Here is a 20,547-nt window from a genome sequence, read left to right on the forward strand (position 1 = left end):
TCCAATCTGAGTCGGAGTTCGAGATGACCTCTGAATCAGAGTAAAAGCTTTCCGACTTCGTCGGAATCAGAGCCCACCCCTACCGCCCATTGGATCCGATTTCTAAACCTAAAATCTTCTTTTCACTTCACACCACAGTTTAAAAATATCATTTTTTTTTCTCTTCTTAGTTTTCTCTATTGGGTTATCTCATATTGGTTATGGACAGGGATAATGGTCACTTTATAAGTGTAAGAGAAAATCTCACCCCTTAAGCTAACTTTAAAGATTGAGAGAGCTTATGACCACTCAACATTCTCTAATCTCATGACCTCTTTTGATCTCGGTATGGTTGAATTTCTTGCTCACCATTATGCCTTAGAATTAGAGTACCATACCTATTGGTAGGTGCAAGTGAAATTTATGGAGGTCGGGGTGAGGTTTACGTAGTTGTCCCCACCTGTACAGCAAGCTTGCTTTCAATATTTCTATTGAGTTATATTCTATATTACATTTATATTTCATTGGGTTGACATGATTGTATTTATTAACTCTTAGATTACCTCTCTTTTTTTAAATGATGATTAGAGTATAGTATCACATTAAAATGTGAATAAAACAAGGGTATAGTGAGCATTTACTTTATTATTTTAGGTCTTTTTTCCTAAAAAATAACTTTAACTTACTCTATTAGTGTTCTTATAGATTGGTAATGATCTGACTAGAATTAGTCAACACTAATATTCAACCATGGACCAACTTGGATTTATGAAATTGGTAAGCCATAACAAAATACGTGGTTGCTTATTTTGACAGCAAAGAGCATTAAATAAAATGATTTGCTTGGTTATACTAATTAGAGTAGTGCTAGTGTGCCGCCCAACTTTGACAGTTGGCGTGCCCATTAGCACAAATTTCACATTTTAATTTTTTTCATATTTTTAAATATCTTTAAATATTTTTAAAAAATAAAAAAAAATACAACAATACACAAAAAGTCAATTCCTTAATGATTAAATAAAAAGAAATTAAATACATGAGCAGTCAAAATAAGGAGGGAAACTCATGAGCATACTAGTATTTTCCCACTAATTAATGCAATTCTCCCAGACCATGACTATGTTAAAATGTGATCATATCATATAATTAACATTTAGAGAAAGCAATTGTTTCAAAAGAAAATCTCCAAATATAATTTATCTAAACCATTTCCCTAATGAAGAACATTTCATCTTCTTCACTCTTTCTCTCAATCATTTCATAGAGAGAGAGAGAGAGAGAGAGAGAGAGATTTAACTCTATCATTCCTCTTCTAATTAAAACACTTTATTCCACGTCCTTCAACCTTCCTCATGACCCTTAAGGTATACTTCCAAAATGGGAAGAGCGTTTATTTTGTTCTGCCTTTTTTTTTTCCCCTAAGCAATCAATAACATTTAAGTGATAAAAATATCAAAGGAAGATGGAAAAACTTCCTTATTTACGAAAATACACAACATAGAATAGATCGAGATTGACTCCTTTCACCTGACATTTTATCATTCATATAGATGTGATAATCTATAAGCGAGTTTTAATTGAATTTGCCAATGCACATTAATCGAATTGGACAAATCTTATACGAGTTTGTGCTATTTTATAGTCGAATCAAAACTTTTGTCTAGGAACAGTCTATCTAATAATCTCTCGCCCTTGGGGCAACGCTCTCAAGCGTAAGCTCACTGTTTTGTTGCACTATTTTCTATCTTTATTCGTAAATTGAAAGGATGAACATGAAGAATTAATATTATGAATTTATGATGTGATGCAACTTCAATCAAGAAAGTAAAGAAGATCGAAGAAGGAAAGAAGAAAAAACTTCTGATATTATTCAACCTAGACTGTACATCGAGTTACCCTTTATTTATATACAATGAGTTAAAAGACTAAAAACATAAAGGTAACTAAACTATTCAGTAAGGACTACAGTGGAATTTAAAACTTAGACTAAAATGAAATTTACAACTTGACAGTATTTACAATAGTTTCCCTCAAGATGAATGATATATATTATGAACATTCATCTTGGACTACAAAGAATGAAAAATATTAGAGCCAAGAGGCTTAGTTAACAAATCTGCAAGCTGATGAGAAGAGGAAACATGCAGTGTTCTGAGCAATCTAATTCAATATCTTTTGTTCTCTCAGGAAAAAGGATTGACTGCAATATGGAGTTTAGCTTGGTTATCACAAAATAATAAAGATGGTTGAGAATGAGGCTAATGAAAATCAGTGAGCAAAGACTTTAACCATGGTAATTCACAAACTGCATACACCATGGATCGGTATCCAGCTTCTGCGGAAGACTTGGAGACAGTGGTTTGCTTCTTGGATTTTCAAGAAATTAATGAATCACTAAGGAAAACACAATCTCCAGAGATGGATATTCTTGTATCAGGACAACTTGCCAAATCCGAATTAGCAAAGGCTTTTAAATGAACTTTAGATGAAGCTGGAAGAAAAATACATTGACCTGGTGCCATCTTTACATATTCGAGTATTTTGAGAGCAGCTTGCATATGAGAAACTCGAGAGAATTCAAAAAACTGACTCAAATAATGAACTGAGTAAGTGATGTCTGGCGTGGTATGAGTAAGATACAATAAAATGCCTATAAGCCTTCTATAGGCAGTTTTGTCTTCAAGCAACTTTCCATTAGACTTAGAAAGTTTACAGTGAGAATCCATTGGAAAATTAACTAGATTAGAAGCCAATTAGCCAACATCAGATAACAACTCTAGTGCATATTTCCTTTGGCAAATAGAAATGCCTTTTTGGATTGAGCTATTTCCATCCGTAAGAAATACTTGACATGACCTAAATCCTTTAGTTAAAATATGCACCTAGAGATTCTTTAATAGTCTGAACAACAAAAATGTCACTACTGGCCAATAATATGTCATCTTCATACACCAAAAGAGCCACAAAACAATCATTTGTTTGTTTTGTAAATAATGGGTAATCTGATTTGGATTGTACAAATCCCAAATCAACCAAGGCTGCAGTGAACTTTGAGTTCCACTACCTAGAAGCATGTTTCAATCCATGCAAGGATTCTGCAGCTTGCAAACTCGAGTGTCCCCCTTTCTAAGATACCCTGGTGGTGGTTTCATTTAAATTGTTTCATCTAAATCACCATAAAGAAATGCATTATTCACATCCAAATGCACTAGATGCCAGAGATAGAAAACACCTCATTGTCACTATTTTTGCAATTGGGGAAAAAGTTTCTAAGTAATCAAGCACTTCCCTTTGAGTATAACCTTTGGTAACTAATCTTGTTTTATACCTCTCAATCGAGCCATTAGCATTAAACTTAATCTTATATACCCACTTACAACCGATGGAATTCTTATCTGGTGGAAGGTCAGTGAGAGTCTAGGTATAATTTGATTCTAAGGCAGCTAACTCATGGACATAGCATCCCTCCAATGAGGATGCTTAACAGGTTGATGATAAAATTCAGGTTCTATTTTAGATGAGATAGAAATGCTAAAAGCTTTATGTAAAGGAGACAAATAGTTATATGAGAAAATTCAGAAATGCTATATTTGTTACTTGAAGTTGTATCAATTGAGCCAAGAGATGATATGGTAGAGGTAGAAGTTGCTGAAGACACTAAATTACAATGATACTTTTGCAAATAACCAGGAGTTTTGTGCTGTCTAGTAGATTTTCTAAGAGAAGGAAAATGGGATATATCTTGTAATGAAGGAATATCTGGAATTTGACTTGAATGATTGAAGGATTTTGGTATAAAAGTAGTAGAATCTGATATGGAATTGGAACCATTAGACAAGCAACTGTTATTTGAAATATTTGAGGATTGTGATATATGATTTGTAACTGGATGAGATAATACTAACTCAGATGGTAAGCAAGTCTGCTGTGAAGAAACTTTAGTCTAAAAAGGGAATATATGCTCATGAAAAATAACATCTCGAGAAACAAAAAAAAATTGTAAGAGTCTAAATCATATAACTTATATCCTTTTGTTCCAAAAGGATAACAAACAAATATACACTTTCTAGCTCTAGGGGAAAACTTGGATCTGTTATTGCTTAAGGTAGAAGTATAACATAGATAACCAAAACCTTTAAAATGATTGTGAGAAAGAATATCACCATAAAGAATCTGTTGTGGTGATTGATTGTTGAGAATATGAGATGGAATATGATTAATGATGTTTGTTGCTGTTAAAACATATTCTCCCAAAATTTAATGGAACATTTGAATGGGATTTTAAAACTCTTGCCACATTCAAAAGATGTTGATGTTTCCTCTCAACAATTGAATTTTGTTGAGGGGTCTCGACACAAGAAGTTTGATGAATAATCCCTTTCGAATTAAAAAATTTTCTCATTTAAAATTCTAAGCCATTATCTATTCTTATACATTTTATTTTCTGTTAAAACTGTGTATAAGCCAGATTGTAAAAGGCTATAAGAATGTGTTTAACCACATATTTAGATTTCATTAAGTATACCCAAGTTGATCTAGAATGATTACCAACAATTGTTAGAAAATACTTAAAATCATCATGAGTAGGTACTGAAAAAGGACCCCATATATCACAGTGGATTAAATGGAAAGATGAACTAGGTTTATAAGAATGAACGGAAATGATAATCGTTTCTGTTTTGCCAAAGGGCAGACTGTACAATGATGTTCATGTACAAATTTATTTGAAGGAAAATTTGGAATTGACTTTGAAAGAACTAACAATCTCGATGACGATGGATGACCTAGTCTACTGTGCCATAGATGATATGTAGAATCATATATGAGATTTACACTAGATGAAAGCATGGAAGTAGCTGTACTGACTGATGGTTGTTGCAGAAAATAGAGACCAACTGCCTTTCTACCCTTCCCAATCATCTTCCATGGGGTAAGGCCCTGTATATAGCAAATCTCAGGTATAAAAACAAAACAGTAATTCTGATAAGATGTAAGCTTAGTTACTGAAAGAAGATTATATGCAAAACTAGGAACACGTAAAACATCTTTCAAAACTAGGCTTTCTCATAAATGGAGAGTACGAAGATGCGTTACTGTAACATTTTCTCCATTTGGTAGTTGAACAAATGTATTAAGAACTTGTGTAATTGTGGTAAAAAGGTTAATAGAATGAATAATGTAGTTTGTAGCACCTGTATCTATGATCCAAGTGCTAGAAATAGATGTTGAGTTCTTATTTTTCATAGATGACAAACTATTTTACCTGAAAGAGAAGGCAAAGGATTTGATTTGGATAGGACATTAGCTGCCTGATGATTGATTTTGGGTGGTTAAGTTGATTATAGTCGAATTAATGCCAGTAGTTGCTAATACTCTTCTTGAGAAAAAGACATGCAATTCTGATCAAATGGTGTACTCGAGGGTTGGGCCATGACTTGGTTTGTTGATGAAACTTTCCCTTTTTGTTTCAAACTTGGAGGATATCCATGTAATTTGTAACACTTGTCTACTGTGAGATTGATCATTCCACAGTGAGTGCACAAAACTTTTCCTATTATGTACTGATGTTTTCCAGTGTTAATCTTTGGACCTTCAAATCTTTTGTTCATGAATGCTACATTAGGTTCGAAACCTACTCTTCCCATGGAGCCAACCTCCCTTTGTTTCTCTTCTTGAATGACTAAAGAGAAAACTTTGGTAATAAGTGGTAAGGGTTCTAACAACAAAATCTGACCCCTAACATGAGCGAATTCTTCATTCAACCTCATAAAAAACATGATTACATGTTGGTGTTGTTGATATTGAAAAAACTGACGAGCAACACCACAATTGCAGTTTTTATATGGCCCACATGTGCAACTAGGCATCTGATTATAGTTCATAAGTTCATCCCACAAAAATTTGAACTTTCGATAATAGACACTCACCAAGGTTTGATCTTGAGATAAAGAAGAAAGCTCCTTTTGCAATTGGAAAATCCATGGTTCATTGCCTAGAGAGAACTGATGCTTCAACTCATCCCGCATATTTTTAGCAGTTTTCACATAGACGATGGTTTCCCCAGTATCTCTGGCCACAAAATTGAGAATTCATGATAAGACCATGTTGTTACACCGATCCCATTTAGCATACGAGGAATCTGTTTCAACTAGCTGAGTGATCACACCATTGATGAAGCCTATTTTGTTCTTGGCCTTCAAAGCCATTTCCATTGATCTACACCAACTATAATAGTTGTCTCCTGTAAGGAGATTAGAGACCAAAATCAAACTAGGGGAATCTCCATTTTGGAGATGATACGGACTAGAATCCTCTGCATTCAACGAAATAGAGGAGGAGCTAGCCATTCTTGCAGCAGAAATGAATCTTGTAGTGAAACCAAAGCAAAACACTAAGGTTACTACTCTGTTGAAACATTTTGGTGCTTCTTTGCAATGTGAGAAGTCTCTCTCGTATGGCCTTTCAAGCAACTTGTATGGCTTTGGGTCTTGGACTTCCTTTGTTTTGGGTTTTTTGTAGAACCACCACATTGTTCACGATTTTGTCTATTGTATGGGTTTGTGAGGGGGTCCACTCCCTACCATTTTGTAATATTTCTGTTAATGCCTAAAAATAGCACAACAGGCTAAAAGGGGAAAAATTATCATTCCCGCCCCGCTGAGACGATTCGAGCCTTAATTGGTGTGGTTTGAAGCCCCTGACGACAGTCTGGTGTGATTGTACGGCTTCGGTGCCTACATTCATGATGGTGAACGGAAAATAAATGTAGAAAAAATAAAAGAGAAGGAGACACATAGATTACATGGTTTAGCACTACGCCTACGTCCACAGGTCATTTGGGAAGGTACTATAATATGAGTATTTTACAGTCTTTCGTCCTCACTGTATAATGAAGATCGAATATCTATCTTCTGGGAGAGATGATGTCGCTGGAGTCCTTGCCGAGAGTTTGAAGAAGTTAAAGTCGTAGCATGGCCCAAAAAGTCACCTGGAAGAAGCCGCCAAAAATTCCCCTCAAATCGTCTGGTTTCCCCTTTTTATTTTCCGTCACTCCTTCCTTTATTTCATATTCCCTCTCATTTATGTCACTTCTCTCATTTTCCTCCTACATCCAGTCATTCCTAAGCCTTTGTCCATTCTTAATCTCTTTTTCCTCTCTCATTCTGTTGTCTTCTAGTGAGAGTCCTTCATCTTGGACTGGACTTAAAAATTCATTGTTGACCGACTTAGGATATTTTATCCCCTCCAATTCCATTTATGTGAACAAGAGCTAACCTCGAATTGCTAACAAAAGAAAGAGGAAGAGAGGGGAAGTTAAGTATGATACAAAGGAAATTGATTAATATTTTCTCAAGCGGTAGACATACTTGAACTAGACCTAAAAATACTTATTAGTAATTTAATATTATTTCAAATATTTATATATATATATAACAACAAATTTTATAAGACTCAATTAATATATCTATATATATATATATATATTTTATTAGAAGATGGTAAGTTTTGACAACAACGTATACAAATATTTTCTTTAAAAGAAAAAGAGTGGGTAATTGAGTGAGGGCCAGCATAGATATGGCCCAACCTACAACATGCATGTTTGCATGACAGTGGTACAAATTACAAAAGGAGGTTTGGCCCAACCTACTACCATATGCATGCAGTTAGATATAGACAAGCTCAAGGTTCGATAAGATTACAAAGAAAAGGAGGGAGCTTTGCGAGGTGGTGTTTTGAGTTTATTTTTATAAAAAAAAAAAAAAAAAAATTTGTGATTATATTAGTATTCTTATTTTTATGTCAGATAAATAGAAAAAATTGAAGTTCTTTTTATGTTTTTTTTATTTACACTTTCCATAATTTAGAAAACGATAAATCAGACAACTAAGTTTATTTATTGTATCCTTCTAAATTAAGATAATGTATAGATCAATGATTTATATATATATATATATATGAATCGTAATGAGATAGGAAGTCCAATGACTTGTGTTTAACACTATCTTTAACATGTTTTAAGTGGGTGCCTATTACATTCCAAGTATTCACAACACAGAATGTTGAGATGCAAACCCAAAATTGCGCATTTTCTTGGCCTTCGAGGCCAGTTATATCATTTATGTATGGCTTTATAGCCTTTATCTCTCGTATACTGTTCATTACCCTTTTTTAATAGGTTTTAAATATGAATAATGCTACTTATCATCTCAACTTTTATCATCCTTCCATCATCATATGATGTGGCATTAGGTGATTGGAAATTATTTATTATATTTCACTTATAAACCTATCATCTAATGTAACATCATGAGATGATGAGAGAATGATGAGAGTTTAGATGATGAATAGATTTTTTCATTAAATATAAACATCATTTATTAATACATAATGAGCCCAACATTATTGGATAAGTAAGGCGTGGTTTGGTTATTAAAATGAGACCTCATCTCATATAATTATTATAATTTTTTAAAACTTACATATAAAAAATAATAAACAATTCAACTTTTTTAAATTTTAAAACAATAATTATATTAAAAAAATTATATTTTAATAATATTTTATTCAACTTTTAATTTATTTCATCTTATTGGCCAAAACTTAAAAAAAAATAATAATAATAAAAATAAAAACAATATGAGCGGAGTAGTTAGAAGATATGCACCACCAATTAATGATTTATTAGTTCTTCCAATATATCGAATCTATACCTGTATGGCTATATATGTTTCGTTTTCACTTGTTTTTCAAAAGTTTCAATTTTTTACTTTAATCTACACATATTTTTGGGTTTTAGGTTTTTTATTTTTATTTTTTTTTTTTTTTTAAATTTCTAAACAAATCATGTAATATTGTTATACTTGGGTTAAAAAAGCACAAAATCGAAAAAAGCTTTCACACAAATTTCAAAACTTTGATAATTATTAGGGGTAGAATTGGTCCAGTCGAGGGGTCACGGAGAAAATTTTGATCCATCTTTTTTTTAGAACAATTAATAACATTTTTTTCTTTTCTACTTTTGGCAGATAAATTAATATAAAAAATTAATTAATAGTAAAATTAAAATTAAGTGAGCTCTTTAATATAAATTTTATAACTAACTCATTAAAAAATAATTCCTTATAATTATATTTATGATGTTAATAGTCACAAAATACTTTAGTCTTCATAGTGGCCTATATTAAAATTCTAACATTTTATACCTGGATAATGAATATCAAATAATTTAATTATCTATAGATTATTCGTGCTTACTTACAACTTAGGTATTTTTAAAAAAACACATAATTACTTTAATTAGGTGTAAATAGTAGAGTATGTATCTACATATAATAACATATATTATCAAATGATTTATCATATAATATATTAGTTAATTGATAGCATATATTATTTTACATTTTATATGGTCAAGGATGATAGATTAGATGAAAATTATATAATTAACAGATACAACTACAATATAAAATAATATATTATATATATAATATTTTAAAAAAATTGTATGTAAGTAATTTGATCGGTTTTGATCCGGTTTGGTCTAATAAAACCACACCTCAGGACAGGACCAATTACATATTTTTGCAAGAGGCGAGGACCGAAACTGACCAAACCCCTTATCGGTTCGGTTGGACCGAATCACTTGCATCCCTAATAATTACAAAATTCTCCTAACTTTCCCTAATTAGACATGCTCTTAATTACTCCATTTTACAGTTTTGTTAATCTCTCTTACCTTTTTTTTTTTTTAAGTGTTAATCTCTCCTACCTAAGATAAAGCAGTTGTTCATCGAATTATGATCTATACTTTCCTAAAAGTAAGGCGAAAACTTAGATACAACACTAGGTCAAAACTAGACAAATCAAACTCAACAATCGGCAGAATCATTCATCCCAATAGAATAATTCAGCCGCATTAAAAAAAAAAAAAAAAACAATTCAGCCAACCCCAACAACTTTTTATAACTCTCGTATAAAAATTAATTAGTAATTACGGAATTTACAACAATGATGACCCCTCGGCAAGTTTCTCTCAAATTTCTCTTTCTTTAGCAGTTGCACATTCAATTCAAACCGTCGACTCTCATATACAACGAAAGCGATATTACCTCATTGGTAAATCATAGATCTAGTGCGGTTATTCCACATGTCCTCCAATGTCATTGTTCATCCACAATCTTCATATTAATGGTGGAGTGTGCTACGTGATAATACCAGAGCAATACTCACAAATTTCACAACCTAGATGTCGAGACTAGAGAGAACCCAGTGATAGAGAGGTCATTTGTGATGCAAGTATCATCCAAAGGGAGGAGAGGCTATGTAAATAGCCCCTCTAAGTGTAATCTCCGACAGGGCCAACCATTAAGGTTGATGAAGTGATTTAAGAGCCACTTCATAACCCCCAAGAGAAGGGGAAGGAGTGTCCACTATAGGTGTCATTATCTTACATCTCCCACTCACACATAGTGGGCAAAAGACCACAAGTCTGCATCTCTCAATATGTTCTCGATCTTGGTCATACTGGCAAATAGGATGTGCGACCATCGAGCACAACTGTGAAAGAAAAATGGGAGCACTATACAAAATCTCTACGAGAGAAGACCAACATAGTAATATTCCTAAAAATGTCTCGTTATGCCCCGACACATTTGGTCACATCAAACTAAGCATCCCTAATCCCTCTCGAGTCTGAATGACTTAGAGTAATACTCAATCTCCATAAAACATGATGTACTCACCGTTATGTTGCAACTCCCAATAAGCAATATAACTTGCCAGAAGTGAGTACACACCATTATTGATGTGTTACCAAATAGTCTTCCATTCGCCCTCATGTCATTTAGTTTCATTTTAGTCGTTTTCCCGGCAATGTCTCATTAGACCGTATTATTCATAATCATAGATAATGACAAAGTAGCAGACACTAAAACATCAATCTCGTGACATAATCAAATGTATCCTAAGTGCATAAATAAATTAAGGTAATCAATTATGACCTATATAACTCACACAGTGAGGAAGTATGGATTCATTCACTCACCTCTAATGTCGGTCGCAAAAGCATATGTAATATGAAATACATGTTTCGGTAGAGTTCTCTTTCAAAAAGAAAGAGCGTATATCTAATCTCAATACACCTTATAGATCTTTGTCTAGTCACCGTCTCAATGCCTAACTCGAGTCCCTCCATTTGCTCGTTATTCGAAGCGTTAAAGAGGTTCTCACATCTGGCTAAATCATAGGCTACATGGATTGTGGGTAACCATGCACGGTCCTTTTAATATGATGGACCTCATCTTAGCTCCCATTAAAGCGACATATCTTTTGTATCTTATAACTTATCACTCTTTTGACAAATATCGAGTACACATTGTCTCATCTTTGCTTGCTATCTTTTTATAGTGCCAAAGGCGATTGCTTGTGTTAGTGAGCCGATCTATGCCTGTCAACATACATTTTTCACCATAACTCTTAAATTTAAGGTGAATGTGTGTTTATTAAAAGTGCTTATAATCACGCCACATGATCATAGAATACATCAATATCATATGCACGACGAGCAATACCATGAGGTAAAGAAAAATCACATGGTCAGCTATAAATTATTAAACCACAACTCTCAAGTGGTGTTTAATAACCATTTATCTCCATGCACATTCTAATGTATAATAACTTTTCAAAACATGCTCCTACCAAGAGACTTTGCTTTTATTTATAAAAGTTCTTTACACAATCATGAAGTCAACGATTTATCGCAAATCAAATTTAAGGTCAAATTCACAATATAAACCTTATATTCTAGTTAGTAAGTCCAACTGTGATTTTTAAGAATCTACAAGATAATCACAAATGTCATTCAACAAGTTTAATTTACGACTTCAAGGTTTTATATAAATCTCTTGTACTCAACAAAAGCATGTGAGATAACCATAATTTATTTTTTCATTACGGGTAAAGCGATCCTCCTGCTTATCGCGCCATAGCAGGATTTCGCGTTGCACTCTACGCGGTCGAGCCCAACTTTCGCCTAATCCCGCTCTAAAAACTTGTTACTGCTTATTGCGAGAGAAACGGATGACCAAGGCCAGCTCCTGGAATTTATTTCCCTACAAACGAGAGTAGGTCGGTTCGATTGCATATTTTACCTTTGGAGATTCTCAAGGTCTTTTTTGGAAAAAAAAAAAATTGCCCTTAAGAATTGCGGGCAACTCTGAAGGGGTAAAATACATCAGGTCCAAAATGGTTCTCAAGGCCAAGCCCATCATAGGGCCATACCTAGGAGACAAAATAAGAGAGAGGGAGACGGGAAAAGAAAGGACAAGGAGGTGAGGGTGTCAGGAGAAAGTTGGAAAGGGAGAGACGGTTAGACACGCAAAACAGACATCCCTCACCACTACCGAGGTGCATGCGGGAAGAGGGTTAGATAAAAGTAAGTTGCCAGACGACTCAAAGGGGGGCTTCTGGGCAATGTTTTGAATACCATACCGGTGACCGTTTCGGTCAAGGCATTGAAACAAGATATCTCGGTACTGGTACTATTTTGGATACCTTTTTGGAATAGTCTATATATGAATAAATTATATATATAAAAATTATATTCCAGAATAATAGTTTATATATCAATAAATTATATAAATATATATAAAAATTATAAATAGTCTAATCTGAATTTGGAGGTAAAAAAATGAACTTACAGTTTGAAGAAATGAGAAAAAAAAAGTAAAGGTCGAAATATTGGCCAGTACGGGTTGAAATATAGGCCGGTACGAGCTGAAATATCAGTACGACCGGTACGGGCCAAAACGACCGAAATTCAGATCGGTATAAAACTATACCCTTCTCTGTACCTGCTACGCCACAAAAAAAAATATTTTGGCCTTAGTGGCCGGTACGGTACTCAAAACCTTTCTTCTGGGACTTCTTAATCAACCTTTGGACAGAGAGCTATAAAGATAACATCTTCTCCAACAAGTAGATCTCCAGCTCTCATTGTATAGTGAAAAATGAGAGGGTATGAGAGATTGTAAATAAGCATATTGTAGTAGAATCTCTCATTCCCAAAATCCCGTGGACGTAGGCCTAGTACCGAACTATGTAAATCTGTGTGTTCATTTCTCCTTATTTTCTCCGCATTTAAATATTGTTCACCGCCATAAACGTATGCACGGACACTGTACAGCCACATCAGATCACCGCTGGTGGCTCCACACCTCACCGATCAAGGCCCAGCCCACTTCAATGCGTCCAGGAATGGATTTTTCTCCCCTTCTAGGCTGCGTTACTTTTGGGTGTTAACTAGGACATTCTAGAATATATCCGGTCATGAATGTAAATTTTTCTGATGAATAAGTTATGATAGTTTTTATTTAAAAAAAAAAACACTTTAACATTTTTTAAATGGGTTCCTGTTACATTCCAATTATATACAACACATAAATGTCGAGATGCATGCCCAAAATTGCGCATTTTCTTGGCCTTCGAGGCTTATATCATTTATGTATGGCTTTATTGCCTTTATTTCTCGCCTTTATTTCTCGTATACTTTTCATTCCCTTAATTTTAATAGGTTTTAAATATAAACATCATTTATTGGTACATAATCACCGAGCCCAAAATTATTCGACAAGACCGACCTGATTTGGTTTCTAATATAATATCTCATCTCGTATAATCAATCAATTATTATAATTTTTTTAAATTTTTATATAAAATATAATAAATAATTTAATTTTTTTAAAATTTTAAAATAAAAATTATATTAAAAAATTATATTCTCAATATTTTATTTAATTTTTAAATTTTATTTCATTTCATCCAATATATATATATAATATATATATAACCAAATGAGGCCTAAACTTAAAAAAAAAAAAAAAAAAGGAAAAAATCAAAACTATATGATCAGCGGAGTAACTAGAAGATATGCACCACCAATTAATGATTTATTAATACTTCCAACATATCGAATCTATACCCATATATGTTTGGTTTTCACTTGTTTTTCAAAAGTTTCGATTTTTTACTTTAATCTAAAGATTTTTGAGTTTTCAGTTTTTTTTTTTTAATTTCTAAACAAATCATGTAATATTGTTTTACCTGGGTTAAAAACACACAAAATCCAAAAAAGCTTTCACACAAATCTCAAAATTTTGATGATTACTTGGGATGTAATTGGTCAGGTTAAGGGGTCACAGACTGAGAATTTAGATCCATCATTTTTCTAGCCCGAACTAGAACGATTACCCCTAGGGACCAGACCAAAATGTTAGCTATTGGTCCAATCGATTCGATTCGATCCATATGAGTTAATAACATTTTTTTCTCTTTTCTTTTTTTGGGAAATAAATTAATACAAAAAATTAATTAAATTAATAAAATTAAAATAAAGTGAACACTTTAATGTAGATTATATAACTAACTCATTAAAAAGATAATTCATTATAATTATATTTATGATGTTAATAGTCACGAACTTAATACTTTAGTATTCATAATGGCCTATATTAAAATTCTAACATTTTGTATCTTATTAATGAATATCAAATAATTTAATTATCCATATATTATTCATGCTTACTAACAACTTAAGTATCTTAAAAAAATATCTAATTACTTTAATTAGGTGTAAATAGTAGAGTATGTGTCTACATATAATTACATATATTATCAAATGATTTATCATATGATATATTAATTAATTGATAGTACATATTATTTTACATTTTATATGATCAATGGTGATAGATTAAATAAAAATTACATAATTAAATTATACAACTACTATATAAAATAATATATTATGTATAATATTTTAAAAAATTATATGTAAGTAATTTGATCGATTTTGATCCGATTTGGTCTAATAAAACCACACCTTAAAACCGAACCGATTACTGATTCTTGCAAGGGGTGAGGACGAAAACCGACCAAACTCCTTATCGGTTTGGTCCGGATTGAATCACTTGCACCCTTGATAATTACAAAATTCTCCTAGCTTTCCCTAATTAGACATGCCCTTAATTACTCCCTTTTACATTTTTGTTAATCTCTCCGACCTTTTTTGTTTTTTTTTTTTAAATGTTAATCTCTCCTACCTAAGATAAAGTAGTTGTTCATCGAATTATGATCTATCCTAAACAAAAACCTTTTGTTTTTTTTTTTCTAAAAGTAAGGCGTAAATTTAGATACAACAATAGGTCAAAATTAGATATATCAAACTCAACAATTGGCAGAATCATTCATCCCAACAGAACAATTCAGCCGACCCCAACAACTTTCATAAATCTCATATAAAAATTAATTAGTAATTAGGGAATTTACTACGATGATGACCCCTCGTAGAGTTTCTATCAGATTTCTCTCTCTTTAAATGTTGCACATTCAATTCAAACCACTGACTCATATATATGTTATTTGAATAACATGCATTACCCTATTTTTGTTGGATTTGTAAAGCCTAGTTCATTCTTGTAGCGGTCCGATTTAATGACCCGATCTGACAAGCATGTGTTATAATTTTTTAACAAATTTTCAATGAGGCTTGAGATATGGAGCGTGAGCTTTTTTGACCTTGTGTGTGACTTGAGATTTGTAAGACAGAAAGTTCGTTTGACATTCACACGACAGATCGCTCGAGCAAACATTAGACATTGTTTGTTCAACTTATCGCTTGAGCGAATAACGTGATAATTGTGAAATTAAGATTTCTGCCATACAACCCTATATATATGTTTATTATGAATAGTATGTTTATTTTGAGCATTGTAATTTCGCCCTATAGTGTATTTTGATGAGAATAAAATCTTTTACAACTCTATAGATGTATGCACGTTAACGAACCACATAAATTTTTATATCGTGTAATTGATTTCTTGCTTTATTTTACTTTTCTTGCATCATTTTTCACAATAATTTTTACACACCTCTCTTTATCAAAGTTTTGCTCCTCGTCGTTTTCACCTTTAAAATGAATGATCTATTTGATTGCTCTCCCTGATCAACATGTTAACCGGTGCTATTCAATGCCATGCTTAATACTGATCATCTACTTATGTATCAGATTAAGTCCTATCTCATTGCTTAAAACGGATAAGCACTATTAAAGATATAATATGAAGTATTTTGATATATATTCTTGTACAATCAAAATACCAATTAATGGACTGACCAAAGATCCTCATAACTAAAATATTTTAACTTTTTCAATGAAACTAGCTATAGATCTTAGGCAATAATATTAGATATCAAGAAGTGTTGTATCTATAAATATTTCACAAAAATAAACTCACAGATTGATGTGATTGATATATTAGATCTATTTTATTATAAAAATAATTTTACAATCTGACGTTACTTTACCTTAAGACCAAAACAACCCGTCTTTGTTTAACCGGCTGTGTCATAAAATGTCTAACCAAATTCAATTCTATCTGATCGGCATGTCCCTAGCATCATATATAATTCTATCTGTCTAAACTAGGAAGTGGGTCAGTTTTGATGCATGGTATTTATAACTGAGTTTTCAAGATCCGCAAGTTGTCACCCCTACGTACTAATATGAATGTCACATTAATTTTCATGTGCTAAAAAGAAGTATAAACACCTGCTCTTCATATGCTAGACGCTTGTTAATGAATTCTGCATCCTCATGATAATTGTAAAGGAGTACTGTTACAAAATATAAAAAAATTATATAAAAATAAATTTATAACTCAAGATAGTTTTATGAGATTAGTTAGATCTAATTTATAATAAAAATAATTTTATAATATGACCTATCATATTATTTTCATATAATTTTTTTTGACTAAAATATTTATTTTATAAAAATACTAATCGATCTACCTAACATGATATGTCGAAAAATTAATGAGATCACGATATCAATTGAAAATCTACCTCATGCAAACTTTCCCTTATCCCACGGGAAACTACCCCAATCTCACGTTTCGTTTTTATTTATTCAATAATTTTACATATAATTGTAAAATGTATATAATCATTCTAAAAAAGTGTAGAATTTATTATTAAAAAATTAATTAATTAATATTATTTTTTTCATATAAATCTTATATTTTATTATTATTTTTTTTAAAATGATTATGTAATAATTACAAAATTTACAATTATAAATATTTTTTCTCTTATTTATTTCGTATCACAAAATAATTATTTTTGAACAAATAATAATTACAATCGTGAGTACGTAAGTACTGTACAATCATTTTAAAAAAAATTAAATGAATACAAGACTCATATAAAAAAAATAATAATTTATTAATAATAAATTTTTTTCTTTATTTAATTAACTGCACTGCACTTACTCATTACACAATTGCATATAACATTAGTTATTACGTACCTAATCATCACCCAAGAGTCCATGACATCCCTATGTATATAATCATTCCAGCTCGCTTCTACCTACACCTCACGGCCAAAGAGATCTACAAATTAACACCCTTATTCGTGTCTCCCCCCGTCTCTCCAAGCTCTCACTTTTCTTCAAAAATGGCGTTGGGTTTGGACACAAGGGACTCCAGCTGGTGGGTATTTACACTCCCAGCATTTATTGGGTCCAAAAACCTTCTCGATGGTTATGTTTTATTTGCTATCTTCATGTCGTTTGTCTCCGTTGTGCTTCTCTCATGGGCTTTTGCGGTTGGGGGGATTGCATGGAAAAACGGGAGGAACCAGAGAGGTCGCGTTTCCATTCCTGGACCTCGGGGTCTTCCTTTCTTTGGAAGCCTATTCACGCTCAGCCGTGGATTAGCCCACCGCTCCTTAGCCGTCATGGCCAGGACTCCAGCGAGTGTTCAGCTCATGGCTTTTAGCCTTGGTTCGTCTCCCGTAGTCGTGGCTTCCGACCCTTGCACTGCCCGAGAGATCCTGACATCACCGCACTTTGCTGACCGTCCTCTCAAGCAGTCTGCTAAGAGCCTAATGTTCAGCCGAGCCATCGGCTTTGCCCCCAACGGGGCCTACTGGAGGCTTTTGAGAAGGATCGCTTCGACCCACCTCTTCTCGCCCCGTCGCATTACAGCCCACGAAACCGGTCGCCAGTTAGAATGCGCCGCTATGCTGAGCAACATAGCAACCGAACAAGAAATTAACGGCACCGTCGTTCTCAGAAAGCACCTCCAAGCTGCCTCATTGAACAACATCATGGGGAGCGTTTTTGGCAAAAGGTACGATTCGGCACATGATAGCGAAGAGTTGGACGAGCTTAAAGAGATGGTCACAGAAGGTTTCGAGCTTTTGGGTGCTTTCAATTGGTCTGATTATCTTCCTTGGCTTAACTTTTTCTATGACCCATTTCGAATAAATGAACGTTGCTCCAAGCTTGTTCCCCGAGTCAGAAAACTCGTCCGAGGCATAATCCAAGAACACCGAGCCAACGAGTGCACAAAGCTATCTGATAATGATGATTTCGTTGATGTTTTGCTCTCTTTGGAAGGTGAAGTGAAGCTTCAAGAGGATGACATGGTTGCCGTCTTATGGGTACGCATGCACACTTCTTTCCTTCTAGTAGTTCTTACCAATTTTACTATTTTATTAGGTTCAGAGTCAACACCCTGAGTTTGATCGTGCAGGAAATGATATTCAGAGGCACTGACACTACCGCCTTGTTAACTGAGTGGGTGATGGCCGAGTTGATATTACACCCAGAGGTCCAGGAAAAGCTACACAGAGAGATTGACAGAGCGGTTGGAAATAGAACAGTGACAGACGCTGACGTGGCATCTCTACACTACCTGCAGTCCGTCGTGAAAGAAGCTCTCCGAGTCCACCCGCCTGGCCCATTGCTCTCCTGGGCCCGACTGTCCACATCGGACGTTCAGCTCAGCAACGGCATGCTTATTCCCGCCGACACAATAGCAATGGTCAACATGTGGGCCATCACGCATGACCCGCACCTGTGGGAGGACCCACTGGTATTCAGGCCGGAGAGGTTTCTGGAGAGCGAGGGCGGTGCTGACGTGGACGTGAGGGGTGGGGATCTGAGGCTAGCACCCTTTGGTGCTGGCCGGAGAGTGTGCCCAGGCAAGAACCTAGGGCTGGTGACAGTGACATTGTGGGTGGCCAAGTTGGTGCACCAGTATAGGTGGGTTCAAGATGTGGCTCACCCAGTTGATCTTAGTGAGGTGCTGAAGCTGTCCTGTGAGATGAAGTGTCCTCTGCATGCTATTGCTCTGCGAAGGAATTAATGATGCTGGTAAGGTTTGAAGTGGAAGCTTGCATGCAGCAGCATACATGGCGTATATTTGCTAGTGGATCCTGTTAACTGCGTTTTGATTATTAATTTAGTATATGTTTGGTCGTTTGGATTAAGGGTATGCTAGGGTTTGGAAGTGAAGGGGTACGTACTCCTAATTAATTAGGGGGCTCCAGTTTTGGAAATGGTTTGTTTGGGGGTCCTTCATTTTGTGTATCATGTACGGTAAACATTTGCTGCACGTACTCGATCGTAATATTAATTATACAATATTATGGTATTGGTCATCCAACTTATGATCCACTTTCTATGCAAGTACCTCTGAGTTTATTTCTTGTTTGAAAAGTATAATCTGGCATCCGTCGACATATCATGAAATATATAAACAATAATCAAGTTCCAAGATCATATTCCATCGAACTTTCTTAGATGGATGCTTCACATATTTATTATTTTATGTGATCTCATGCTGGATATAAGGTTTCAAGAATATTGTTTAATTCCCAGATCTTTGATCACTTGATATGATCTCATGCCTGGATATAAGACTTAGGTCTTGTTTGAATTCAAAACTCATCTCATCTCATCGTTATAATTTATTTTACTATTTACAAATCATTTTAACTTATCTGTGAATTCAAACCACTCCTTATATAAGACTTGGTTATTGTATTCAAGTTATTGATATAAGACTTGTATTATTGAGTGGGGCTGCAATGTCGCCCCACTCTTACCTCTGGGTGTGCCGTATAGTGGTTTTGGTTTTTTTTTTCAAATTTTTTTAATATATTTAAATATTTTTCAAAAATAAAAAATATACTAATACATTTAAAATCATTTCCTTAACTACTAAATAAAAAAAAATAAAAGAATTTTAACCAGAGATCAAATTTAGCGGTCATAATGGGATGACATAGTAGACTTTCTCTATATCATTATATAAGGCTGTTAGTATTTTTTAATAAATAGAGTTTTTGTAACCTTTTTTAATATCTAATAAGGGTAGAGTTTGAAATTTTATTTATAAGTCATGCATTATATAAGATTGAGACTTGAGAGTTACATTGATCATTGAGTGCATACGTATTGAAGTTGATCAGTTTTGGCTCTTCCGATTTATGGTCTGTAAATCAAATATTGTTGTTAAGTACTATGAATTTTTCATTTTTATTATTGGGAAAGATTGTTTCGAACTTCATACCAATAATGAAAATTATGCTAATCAAATCACCTTTGACAATGCTTTCATTCTTATCATTGTCCTTCATTTTACCAAAGGTATTAACTTTTTGGGTAGTAAGTGTTGCGACGGAAAAAAGTCTTTCAACGTTAGTTTTTAAAGCTTT

At 33.6% G+C, this 20,547-nt stretch overlaps 1 protein-coding gene across 1 annotated transcript; it reads left to right on the forward strand.

Moving 5' to 3' along the window:
• Positions 1–17,419: 17,419 nt before the first annotated feature.
• On the forward strand, positions 17,420–19,516 carry LOC121248096 (cytochrome P450 78A7-like). Its single transcript, XM_041146452.1, has 2 exons — positions 17,420–18,486; positions 18,579–19,516. Exons 1-2 carry the CDS (start codon positions 17,497–17,499, stop codon positions 19,191–19,193), a joined length of 1,605 nt encoding a protein of 534 aa, XP_041002386.1. The 5' UTR covers positions 17,420–17,496; the 3' UTR covers positions 19,194–19,516.
• Positions 19,517–20,547: the final 1,031 nt, after the last annotated feature.

Source organism: Juglans microcarpa x Juglans regia, chromosome 2D (assembly GCF_004785595.1).
Source record: "Juglans microcarpa x Juglans regia isolate MS1-56 chromosome 2D, Jm3101_v1.0, whole genome shotgun sequence".
Lineage (NCBI taxonomy): Eukaryota > Viridiplantae > Streptophyta > Magnoliopsida > Fagales > Juglandaceae > Juglans > Juglans microcarpa x Juglans regia.

Coding starts and splice junctions, on each gene's coding strand:
- LOC121248096 (XM_041146452.1), top strand. CDS start 17,497: ATGGCGTTGGGTTTGGACACAAGGGACTCCAGCTGGTGGGTATTTACA. Junction 18,487..18,578: donor ACATGGTTGCCGTCTTATGG/GTACGCATGCAC, acceptor TTGATCGTGCAG/GAAATGATATTCAGAGGCAC.